General features: G+C 44.6%; 1 protein-coding gene across 2 annotated transcripts in view; it reads left to right on the top strand.

Annotated features, from left to right (window-relative positions):
- The window catches only part of LOC115198621 (serine/threonine-protein phosphatase 2A 56 kDa regulatory subunit beta isoform), a 44,135-nt gene that overhangs the window by 23,152 nt on the left and 7,967 nt on the right, over positions 1–13,016 (top strand). For both annotated transcript variants that reach the window (XM_029760694.1, XM_029760695.1), the window contains exons 3-7: positions 132–233; positions 492–584; positions 750–880; positions 1,047–1,106; positions 10,088–10,196. In XM_029760694.1, coding sequence (XP_029616554.1) covers positions 132–233; positions 492–584; positions 750–880; positions 1,047–1,106; positions 10,088–10,196 — 495 coding nt within the window. The remainder of the gene's footprint in view (positions 1–131; positions 234–491; positions 585–749; positions 881–1,046; positions 1,107–10,087; positions 10,197–13,016) is intronic.

Below are 13,016 nucleotides of genomic sequence, written 5' to 3'. Positions count from 1 at the left end.
ACCTCTCCTCTCGTCTCTTCTCCCTTTCTCCTCCTCTCCTCTCCTCTCCTCTCTTCTCCTCTCCTCTCCTCTCCTCTCCTCTCCTCTCCTCTCCTCTCCTCTCCTCCCTCCACCACTCTATCCTATTTTAGATCTCAGTGAATATCTTCAGGACATTACCTCCCAGTGAGAACCCAGAGTTTGACCCGGAGGAGGATGAACCCACTCTAGAGGCCTCCTGGCCACACCTGCAGGTACACACACACACACACACACACACACACACACACACACACACACACACACACACACACACACACACACACACACACACACACACACACACACACACACACACACACACACACACACACATGGACAGTCATATGATTAAAAACAGAATTGAAATCTATGTTTGTAAAGATGATTCCATCTATCACCTTCTGTCCTTTTTATTTTTATTTAACTCTGTCTTAACTGTGTGTGTGTTCTCTGTGTGTATGTTTTCTCAGCTAGTGTATGAATTCTTTCTGCGTTTCCTGGAGAGCCCAGACTTCCAGCCTTCCATGGCCAAACGCTACGTCGACCAGAAGTTTGTTCTTCAGGTAAAAATCTATTTCTTACATGTCTGCCTCTTACAATATGTATTTCAATATGTCTGTCTCTGTTTGTGTATTACTCTGGGTTCTGCATTTTGATCATTTATCTCTCTTTCTCTATGTGTGCTTGTCTGTCTGTGTGTGTGTGTGTGTGTGCGTGCGTGCGTGTAGCTGTTGGAATTGTTTGACAGTGAAGATCCAAGGGAGAGAGAGTACCTAAAGACCATCCTGCATCGTGTCTACGGCAAACTGCTCGGCCTGCGGGCATACATACGCAAACAGATCAACAATATCTTCCTCAGGTACCACACACACACACGCTCAGGTATACACGCACGCATGTACACACTCACACACTCACTCACTAACACGCAAACACACACAGACACTCATGTACACTCACACGTTAACATTGCAATTTATGCATTTGTGTGACAGTGTGTGTGTGACCTGTCTCTGTTCTTCCAGGTTTATCTATGAGAGCGAGCACTTCAACGGTGTGGCAGAGCTACTGGAGATCCTGGGCAGGTGTGTATCTTCTTGTATCACACACTCTTTACCCTCTATGGGGTGCAGGCACTCAAGTTCTGTTAGATCAATACATGTCACTGAAAGGTCTATGCACACTCTAGAGCAGTTTTTCTTACTCCTGGTCCTAGGGACCAAAAGTGGTGCGCATTTAGCACTACACACTTGATTCCACTAATCAAGTCATTATTAAACCTTTGATTTGTGGAATTAGGTGTGTAGTGCTAGGGCAAAAACTAAAATGTGGAATAAGAAACACTAGTCTAGAGAGTGCAGACTGTAGAACTTTCGCCAAGGGAAAACCAATTTCTAATAAAATATTATGAAAACCAGCCGACATTGCCGTCCTTGAGGACCGAAGCTGTGCATCTCCTCTACACTCTACGCCAGGAATGTGCAACTTTGATGGAGGTGGGGGCCACAAAAAATCTGAACTTGTGGGTCTGCGCACCCACATCCATACTCACACATGCAGTCAAATGATTTGTGCAATCAATCCATTTGTGCAATTAAACTATTCTTAACTCTGTTAACTAAATACATTATACCCTCCTAGCCTTTTGGGGGCCCTAAGCAAGATTTGGGCCCCCTACCCCCTACCTCGCAGGCAATTATTTTTACTGGCCCATGTCTTGAATGATGGAGAGAAAATATTTAGTTTTAAAGGGATAGTTCACCCAAATTACAAAATGACACATTGATTTCCTTACCCTGTCAGAGTTTTAGCATTTGATGCACAAATGCCATTCGTCATGGGACAGATATTATCATTTTTCAAACATCATGTTCAAAACCTCTATAAGTGATGTTTCAGAGCTTCCCAATCAATTGTAAATATTTTTTTGTAATTTGGGTGAACTATCCCTTTCAAGCCAAAGTGCAGTCAAAAAGGTGATTTCCCTGTGTTTCATATATATTTACACACTATGAGTTTGGAACAATACTATGGCATTTTTTAGATGATGATGCCCCTCCCTGCTCTACACAGTTTCTCTTTCTCCCTTACAACAAGTGACACACACTGTTATCTTTCTCCCAAGTCAACAAAACATACCTTTGATTTTAGGTTTCTTCATGCTGGGACTGAGAGATTGAGAGATAGAGATATGGAGTGAGGGAGGGTGAAGGAGTGAGGGAGTGAGTCAATGTTTTGGGGGAAGGGGGGGTGGGCTTCAGGTTGATGCTGACTGAGTATTTATAGACCCACCCACAAACACACTGATAGATAGAAGAAAAAGAGAGAGAGGGAGAGGGTGGAGAAAAACAGACGGGAGGGGAGGGAGAATGAAATAGAGGGGTATATAGGGGTGCCGTAGACAGAAGAGAGAGGATGAGAAAGGGAGGATTAGATAGGGATGCGATAGAGAGAGAGGCAATAGAGAGAGGCAGATATAGAAAAGGAATGGAAGAGAAAAACATTTGTTCTATTTTATCCTCCATAGCTTCTTCTCTCTCTTTCATTCCTCAAATAGGAAGAGAGGAAACAAGGGAAGAAAAAGGTCGATTAAAGGATTTAAAAAAAACGATAAATGGAAGACACACAAATAACAACTATGTGAGAGTGAGGGAGAGAGAGAGAACTATACATACCTCTGCCTAAACATCAGTGCCACAGGCAGGGGTGCAACTTTGGTTTTAGAAGTGGGGGGAGGGGACATAATAATATATATTTTTTAATCGGATAAACACTCCAAACAGCCTACCTAGCCACTCGGAGGCATCCGTAAGGATCTGGCAAAAAATACTTGAATCAGTTAGAGAACCCATTGCCCTTTATGGTTGTGAGATTTTGGTTACCAACCAAGAATTCACAAAATGGGACAAACACCAAATTGAGACTCTGCATGCAGAATTCTGTAAAAATATTGTCTGTGTACAACGTAAAACACCAAATAATGCATACAAAGCAAAATTAGGCTAATTATCAAAATCCAGAAAAGACCCGTTAAATTCTACAACAACCTAAAAGGAGGCGATTCCCAAACCTTCCATAACAAAGCCATCACCTACAGAGAGATGAACTTGGAGAAGAGTCCCCTAAGCAAGCTGGTCCTGGGGCTCTGTTAACAAACACAAACAGACCCCACAGAGCCCCAGGAGAGCAACACAATTAGACCCAAACAAATCATGAGAAAACAAAAAGATAAGTACTTGACACATTGGAAAGAATTAACAAAAAACAGAGCAAACTAGAATGCTATTTGGCCCTAAACAGAAAGTACACAGTGGCAGAATACCTGACCACTGTGACTGATCCAAAATTAAGGAAAGCTTTGGCTATGTACAGACTCAGTGAGCATAGCCTTGCTATTGAGAAAGGCCGCCGTAGGCAGACCTGGCTCTCAAGAGAAGACAGGCTATGTGCACACTGCCGCCAAAATGAGGTGGAAACTAAGCTGCACTTCCTAACCTCCTGCAAAATGTATGACCATATTAGAGACACATATTTCTCTCAGAACTCCCTTGGACCCCAGACCTCACAACCATAAAGGACAATGGGTATTTTTAGTCAGATTCTAATTGTATGTCGAATTTTATGTTCCTTTTGATGGCGTAGAACGCCCTTCTTGCCTTGTCTCTCAGATCATTCACAGCTTTGTGGAAGTTACCTGTGGCATTGATGTTTAGGCCGAGATATGCATAGCTTTTTGTGTGCTCTAGGGCACAGATGGAATTTATATTTGTGGTCCCAGCAAACTGGACCTTTTTTGGAGCACCATTATTTTGTCTTACTGAGATTTACTGTCAGGGCCCAGGTCTGACAGAATCAGTGTAGAAGCTCTGGGTGCTGCTGTAGGCCCTCCTTGGTTGGGGAAAGAAGCACCAGATCATCAGCAATGTGACGGGTGTCGTATAGATTAGACCAAGGCGCAGCGGGTTGCGTGCTCATCATCATATTTTATTAAATACGTGAACACGGAAAAACAAGAAAATAGAGAAAACACGACAGGAAACAGTTTTGCAGGCTATAACTACAAGCAGTGCAAAAACAACTACCCACAAACAAACAGGTGAAAACAAGCTCTTTAAATATGACTCTCAATCAGGAACAATGATGAACAGCTGTTCCTGATCGAGATCCACACAGACCACAAAGAAATATACAAACTAGAAACCTAGAATACAAAAAACCAGGACATACACCAAAACCCCGGAACACATAAATAAAACACCCCTCTACAATAACCATAACACCCTAACCACATAAAACAAATACCCTCTGCCACGTCCTGACCAAACTACAATAACAAATAATCCCTATTACTGGTCAGGACGTGACATTACCTCCCCCCCCCCCCAAAGGTGCATACCCCGTATGCACCTTAACAAATTTTTTTTAAATAAACCCCTAACTAAAGGGAGGGAAGGGAGGGTGGCTGCCGTCAACGACGGCTCCTGTGCTACAACCCCCCTCCCCAACCCACCTATACTGGAGGTGGCTCAGGTTCCGGTCTACAACCACCCCCTGACCAGTCCACCCCTGCAGAATGTTCAGGGCTGTAGAGCGTCTCTGGGGGCTCCGGACTGTGGGCCGACTCTGGAAGCTCCAGACCGTAGGCAGACTCGCTCGGTTCCGGGCCGCAGGCAGACTCGCTCGGTTCCGAGCCGCAGGCAGACTCGCTCGGTTCCGAGCCGCAGGCAGACTCGCTCGGTTCCGAGCCGCAGGCAGACTCACTCGGTTCCGAGCCGCAGGCAGACTCACTCGGTTCTGAGCCGTAGGCCTTCTCACTTGGCTCCGGACTGTAGGCTGTCTCACTTGGTTCCGGACGGTAGGCCGTCTTACTCGGTTCCGGACTGTAGACCCTCTCACTCCGTTCCGAACTGTGGGCCATCTCACTCGGCTCTGAACAGTGGGCCGTCTCTCTTGGTTCCGAACTGTAGGCCTTCTCACTCGGTTCCGGGCTATACACTCTTACCGGATACTCTAGACGGGGTACTGTTTCCAGACACTCTGGACGGGGAACTGTTGGCGAACACTCAGGACGGGGCACTGTCGTCGGACACTCTGGACGGGGTACTGTTGCCGGACACTTTGGACGGGGCGCTGTCGTCGGAAGCTCGGGACTGGGCTGACGCACTGGAAGCCTGATGCGTGGGGCTGGTAGTGGAGGTACCAGCCTGGGGACACGCACATCAGAGCTAGTGCGGGGAGCAGGAACCGGCCGAGTTGGACTGGGCTGCCGCACTGGAAGCCTGATGCGTGGTGCTGGTACTGGAAGTGCCAGTTTGGGGACACGCACCTCAGGGCTAGTGTGGGGAGCGGGAACAGGCTGAGTTGGACTGGGCTGACGCACTGGAGGCCTGGTGCGTGATGCTGGCTGTGGATATACCGGGCCGTGGAGGTGCACAGGCGGTCTCGATCGCACCTCCTGCACAACCCGTCCTGGCTGGATGGAACTAGTAGCCCTGTACGAGCGGAGAGCTGGTACAGGGCGAACTGGGCTGTGCAGGGCCCTGATGGTTGCCGTGCGTAGAGTGGGCGTAGGGTAGCCTGGACCTTGGAGGCGCACCGGTGACCAGATGCGCTGCGCAGGCATCCTCCTACCAGGCTGGATGCCCACTCTAGCATGGCACTTGCGAGGGGCTGGGATCACTCGCACTGGACTGTGCGTGCGTATGGGCGAGATCGTGCACACTTCTGCATACCTCGGCACCCTCCACTCCATACGATCCTCACAATAAGCATGGGGAGCTGGCTTAGGGCTCACCCTTGGCCCAGCCAAACTACCCGTATGCCCCCCCCAAAAAAATGATTGGGGGTGCCTCTCCGGCTTCCTCACCAGCCGTGTTCCCCGGTAGCGTTCCCGGTCCTCACCAGACTTCCTCCATGGGCCCTCTCCGGCCAGAATCTGCTCCCACGTCCAAAACTCCCGACAGTCCATATAATTCTCCCTTTGCTCCCTTCTCCGCTGCTTAGTCCGTGGTTGATGGGTAGTTCTGTCACGGGTGTCGTATAGATTAGACCAAGGCGCAGCGGGTTGCGTGCTCATCATCATATTTTATTAAACACGTGAACACGGAAAAACAAGAATATAGCGAAAACACGACAGGAAACAGTTTTGCAGGCTATAACTACAAGCAGTGCAAAAACAACTACCCACAAACAAACAGGTGAAAACAAGCTCTTTAAATATGACTCTTAATCAGGAACAACGATGAACAGCTGTTCCTGATCGAGAGCCACACAGACCACAAAGAAATATACAAACTAGAAACCTAGAATACAAAAAAACAGAACATACACCAAAACCCCGGAACACATAAATAAAACACCCCTCTACAATAACCATAACCCCCTAACCACATAAAACAAATACCCTCTGCCACGTCCTGACCAAACTACAATAACAAATAATCCCTATTACTGGTCAGGACGTGACAAGCAAACAGTAAAAATTTGACTTCAGATTCTAGTAGGGTGAGGTCGGGTGCTGCAGACTGTTCTAGTACCCTCGCCAATTCGTTGATAAATATGTTGAAGAGGGTGGGGCTCAAACTGCATCCCTGTCTCACTGCAGAGCCCTGTGGAAAGAGATGTGTGTGTTGTTTGCCAATTTTAACTGCACACTTGTGCACATGGATTTTATAATGTTGTATGTTTTTCCCTCAACACTGCTTCCATCAATTTGTATAGCAGACCCTCATGGCAAATTGAGTCAACATCTTTTTTGAAATCAACAAAGCATGAGAAGACTTTGCCTTTGTTTTGGTTTGTTTGGGTGTGCAGGGTGAGTTTGTGGTCTGACGTACGGGAATTTGGTGAAAAGCTAATTCGATATTTGCTCACTACATTGTTTTCACTGAGGAAATGTAGGAGTCTGCTGTTAATGATAATGCAGAGGATTTCCCCAAGGTTGCTGTTGACGCATATTCCACGGTAGTTATTTAGATCCAATTTGTCTCCACTTTTTGGTTCCACATTTTGGGGAAGATGCCAGAGCTGAGGGTGATGTTAAAGAGTTTAAGTACAGCCAATTGGAAATGGTGGTCTGTGTATTTTATCATTTCAATTAGGATACCTACAACACCACAGGCCTTTTTGGGTTGGAGGGTTTGTATTTGTCCTTTAGTTCATTCAATGTAACTGGGGAATCCAGTGGGTTCTGGTAGTCTTTAGTTTTTTCTAAGATTTGTATTTGATCATGTAGAGCACATTCGGAAAGTATTCTGACCCCTTCACGTTTTCCACATTTTGTTACGTTACAGCCTTATTCTAAAAATGATCAAATAAAAACATTCCTCATCAATCTACACACAATACCCAATAATGACAAAGTGAAAACAGGTTTTGCAGTCATTTGAAAAAAAATACCTTATTTACTTAAGTATTCAGAACATTTGCTATGAGTCTTGAAATTGAGCTCAGGTGTTTCCTTTGATCATCCTTGAGATGTTTCTACAACTTGATTGGAGTCCACCTGTGGTAAATTCAATTGATTGGACATGATTTGGAAAGGCACAATCCTGTCTATATAAGGTCCAGCAGTTGACAGCGCATGTCAGAGCAAAAATGAAGCCATGAGGTCGAAGGAATTGTCCTTAGAGCTCCGAGACAGGATTGTGTCGAGGCATAGATCTGGGAAAGGGTACCAAAACATTTCTGCAGCATTGAAGGTCCCCAAGAACTCAGTGGCATCCATCATTCTTAAACGGAATAAGTTTGTAACCACCATAACTCTTCCTATAGCTGGCCACCCAGCCAAACTGAGCAATCGGGGGAGAAGGGCCTCGGTCAGGGAGGTGACCAAGAACCTGATGGTCACTCTGAAGGAGCTCCAGAGTTCCTCTGTGGAGATGGGAGAACCTTCCAGATGGACAACCATCTCTACAGCACTCCACCAATCAGGCCTTTATGGTAGAGTGACCAGACAGAAGCCACTCCTCAGTAAAATGCATATGAGAGCCCGCTTGGAGTTTGTCCAAAAGGCACCTAAAGGACTCTCAGACCATGAGAAACAAGATGCTCTGGTCTGATGAAACCAAGATTGAACTCTTTGGCCTGAATGCCAAGTGTCACGTCAGGAGGAAACCTGGCACCATCCCTATGTGAAGCATGGTGGTGTGGCAGCATCATGCTGTGGGGATGTTTTTCAGCGGCAGGGACTGGGAGACTAGTCAGGATCGAGGGAAAGATTAACGGATTAAAGTACAGAGAGATCCTTGATTTAAACCTGCTCCAGAGCACTCAGGACCTCAGACTGGGGCGAAGGTTCACTTTCCACTAGAACAATGACCCTAAGCACACAGCCGAAACAATGAAGGACTGGCTTCGGGACAAGCCTCTGAATATCCTTGAGTGGCCCAGCCAGAGCCTAGACTTGAAACCGATCGAACATCTCTGGAGAGACCTGAAAATAGCTTTGCAACAATGCTCCCCGTCCAACCTGACAGAGCTTGAGAGGATCTGCAGAGAAGAATGGGAGAAACTCCCCAAATACATGTGTGCCAAGCTTGTAGCGTCATACCCAAGAAGACTCAAGGCTATAATTGCCGCCAAAGGTGCTTCAACAAAGTACTGAGTAAAGGGATAGCCCCCTTTTTTCAATTTTCGCCAAAATGACATACCCAAATCTAACTGCCTGTAGCTCAGGCCCTGAAGCAAGGATATGCATATTCTTGGTACCATTTGAAAGGAAACACTTTGAAGTTTGTGGAAATGTGAATTGAATGTAGGAGAATATAACACAATAGATCTAGAAGAAAATACAAAGAAAATAACAACCGTTTTTTTCTACCACCATCTTTGAAATACAACAGAAAGGTCCAAGGTCCAGTCATCACTCTGGTTGTAATTCTGATGGTGTCCACAAGATAGTAGCAGTGTATGTGCAAAGTTTCAGATGGATAACTTGAAGTATGAGCAACCTTCATGACATTTAGTGTGAAGTCACCCAGGTACATTTGGGCAAATCGTGAAGGAGGCATTTGTATTCATATTACATTTTTCTGCAAGAATATCTTTAAATCTGTATACTTGGACTTTGATTTAGCTTTTTCAGTATTAGTAGCCATATTATAAGTTCAACATTTGCAAAACAACCAGTTTTCCTAACTTCATAACTCTGAATATTCTTATAATTTTTGTCCAAAAGTAAAAGGCATGCTGTCATACAAGATTAGTAGCTACATTTTACGACCGATACAGGGTTTCTGGATACTCCCGTAAAGCCCAGCTCATTGGCTGTCTAGCTAGCTTTGTTTGACCCCGATTGGTGCTTATTTGACAAAGTTAGAGTTGTTCAAGTGAAGACTGCCCGCGTCATCGGCGTGCCATGAAGGCGTCGCTATCTCACCAAATATGGTGTTCTATAGGATATACTACACCCCTAATGATATAGTGAAGTCTGGGTACGTTCTAGGATTTCTGAGGAATACATACAAACATGATTTGACTGGTTGAAACAACATTATAGGATTAGATTTTCACAGATTCCTTTCTTTGCAAATTGAACAAGTGGAAATACAAAATCGATCATGCATGATATATGGACCTTTTTAGGATATGAAAAAGGATTTTATCTAACAAAACGACACTTCATGTTATCTCTGGGACCCTTTGGATAATAAATCAGAGCAAGATTTCAAAATGTAAGTACACATTTTACTTTCACAGGTGAATTTATCAAACCTATCGCGATGAAAAAAGTGTTTTGTTGTTAGGAGCTCTCCTCAAGCAATAGCATGGCATTTTTTTCGCAGTAATAGCTACTGTAAATTGGACATTGCAGTTATATTAACAAGAATTTAAGCTTTCAGCCGATGTAATTGATTGTTGTTTCTCTAAAATCTGCGATCGTGACAAGGCGCTGCATGATTTACAACTTTCCCGTTGACGGGACGCCTTTCCAACATTTGCAAAAATTTCAAAAAAACTGTTTTTTGCATTCTTTATCAAACAATTTGTCATTGTTGTAAATTTCCTTAGGCTGTTTGCTTGAATTTTTTTGATTTCATAGGGAAGCTTCTCTCTCTGTCTACAGCATTATAAACGGGTTTGCTCTGCCCTTGAAGTCAGAACACAAGCAGTTCCTGGTTCGAGTCCTGATCCCTCTACACACAGCCAAGTCTCTGTCCATCTTCCATGCACAGGTCAGTCACTCTCTCTGACTCTCTCTCTCTGACTCTCTGACTCTGACTCTCTCTCTCTGACTCTGTCTGTCTGTCTGTCTGTCTGTCTGTCTGTCTGTCTGTCTGTCTGTCTGTCTGTCTGTCTGTCTGTCTCTGTTTGTCTGTCTCACTGTCTGTCTGTTTGTCTGTCTGTCTGTCTGTTTGTCTGTCTCACTGTTTGTCTGTCTCACTGTCTGTGTCTCTGTTTGTCTGTCTCACTGTTTGTCTGTCTCACTGTCTGTGTCTCTGTTTGTCTGTCTCTCTCTATGTCTGTGTCTGTCTCTCTGTCTGTGTCTGTCTCTCTGTCTGTGTCTGTCTCTCTGTCTGTCTATCTCTGTATGTCTGTCTCTCTCTCTGTCTCTCTCTCTGTTTGTCTGTCTCTCTCTCTGTCTGTGTCTGTCTGTCTCTCTCTCTGTCTGTCTCTGTATGTCTGGCTGTCTCTGTCTGGCTGTCTCTGTCTGTCTGCCTGTGTCTGTCTGCCTCTCTGTGTGTCTGTCTCTCTGTGTGTCTTTCTCTCTGTCTCTGTATGTCTTTCTGTCTGTGTGTGTCTTTCTGTCTGTGTGTGTCTTTCTGTCTGTGTGTGTGTCTGCCTCTCTGTGTGTCTGCCTCTCTGTGTGTCTGCCTCTCTGTCTGTCTGTCTGTCTGTCTGTCTGTCTGTCTGTCTGTCTGTCTGTCTGTCTGTCTGTCTGTCTGTCTGTCTGTCTGTCTGTCTGTCTGTCTGTCTCTGTCTCTGTCTCTGTCTCTGTCTCTGTCTCTGTCTCTGTCTGTCTGTTCCCCAGTGCTAAGAGTTAAAGGTGCGCTATGGAGAAATAATTTTCTGGTTGCTAAAATTTGAATACTTCAGGTTATGTGACAAAACAAGGAATTATAGTGTAGAAAATCATTCTATAATCTAAACCGCTGTGAAATATATTTTCCATAACCAAAATAAGTCACATTTCTATGTGCATTTGGTAGCCCAAAAAGTTACACATTGCAGCTTTAAATATTAAATGAGAGAGACTGCATTGTGCACCCATGACTACTAGAGACCGGCCTGGAGTCACACTACAGACTGACTGCACATCCAGCTGTGATCACAACTCACACTATCCTCTTATAGACACACACAACCAGTATCTGTGAATGTCTGTGTCAATGTGTAGGTTTCTATATATGCATGTGTGCTCTATTCAATCTGTATGTACTTGTATGTTTGCATCTCAGCCTTGGTGTGTGTGTGCATATATATGTGTTTGTGAATGTGTCAGTGTTTGTGTCTTCTGAGTATAAACGTCAGCTTGCCCTACATTTCGCTCTTCAGACTCCATGTATTATTTATTAACACACACACCACGGCCTGCCAAACACACATGCTCACTCGCTCTGTTTCCCAGTACTAAGAGTTAAAGGTGCATTATGGAGAAATCATTTCCTGGTTGCTAAAACTCTACTACTTCACCTAATTTCAGGTTATGTGACAAAACAAGCAAGTATAGTGTAGAGAATCATTGTACAATCTAAACTGCTGTGAAATATATTTTCAATAACCAAAAATATTGTTTGAAGCAAAAATGAAGCTTAAGAACGGGAAGCATAGAAATAGCGCACATAGAACAGATCTACCACTTCTTTGACTTGCTTTCAGAATGACAGATCTATAACTCACATTTCTATGTGAAATTTGTCAGGTTGCCCAAAAAGTTAAATATTGAGGCTTTAAATATTAAATGAGAGACTGTAATGTGCACCAATGACCACTAGAGACCGGCGTCGAGTCACACTACAGACTGACTGACTGCACATCCAGCTGTGATCACAACTCACACCATCCTTTACACACAGACACACAACCAGTATCTCTGAATGTGTGTCTACGTGTAGGTTTCTATATGCGTATGTGTGCTCTATTCAATCTGTATGTAGTTGTATGTGTGCATCTCCGCCTTGGTGTGTGTGCATATATGTGTGTGTGTGTGTATTAGTGTGTATGTATTCTAAGTCTAAACGTCGGCTTGCCCTGCATTTCTCTCTTCAGACTCCATGTATTATTTATTAACACAGACAGCATGGCCTGCCAACCACACAAACACACAGTTCCCTCAGGGAAAGAGCATGGTTAGCAAACCCCATTCTCTCCAGCTAGGATCAGCTCAAACTGCCCAAATAAAAACCATTAGCAGTGCTGGTCGGTTGGTTTATCTCAGGGATATTCAACTCTTACCCTAAGGGGTCCAGAGCCTGCTGGTTTTCTGTTCTACCTGATAATTAACTGCATCCACCTGGTGTCCCAGGTCTAAATCAGTCCCTGAGCAGAGGGGAACAATGAAAAACGCAGTGGAACTGGCTTTGACTTCCAGAGTTGAGTTTGAGGGGTCTAGCTGGTCTGACCAGCATGGTCTAGCTCATTGTTTCCCTAACTAGGGGTAGCAACCTGATTTTAAAAAATGTGGTTGTGAGAAGCAGTTATAATAAACAGAACGGTTTCTGTTTTCTTACTACAAATGTGCCTCTATCTTTTTAAAGGGATACTTCGGGATTTTTGCAATGAAGCCCTTTATCTACTTCCCCAGAGTTAGATGAACTCATGGATAACATTTTTGTGTCTTTGCATCCAGTATGAAGGAAGTTTGAGGTAAGTTTTGTGAGCCAATGCTAACTAGCTTTAGCACAATGACTGGAAGTCTATGGTATCTACTAGTATGCTAGCAGTTACCATAGACTTCCAGGCATTGTGCTAACGCTAGTTAGCAATTGAGCAAACTCTTGTTAGCAAATTCCTTCAAACTGCAGGCAGAGACATAAATGGTATCCATCCTCTGG

Source organism: Salmo trutta, chromosome 8 (genome assembly GCF_901001165.1).
Source record: "Salmo trutta chromosome 8, fSalTru1.1, whole genome shotgun sequence".
NCBI classification, from domain to species: domain Eukaryota; kingdom Metazoa; phylum Chordata; class Actinopteri; order Salmoniformes; family Salmonidae; genus Salmo; species Salmo trutta.
Note: the sequence above shows the minus strand (reverse complement) of the source record. Positions and strands in the feature narration are given on the sequence as shown.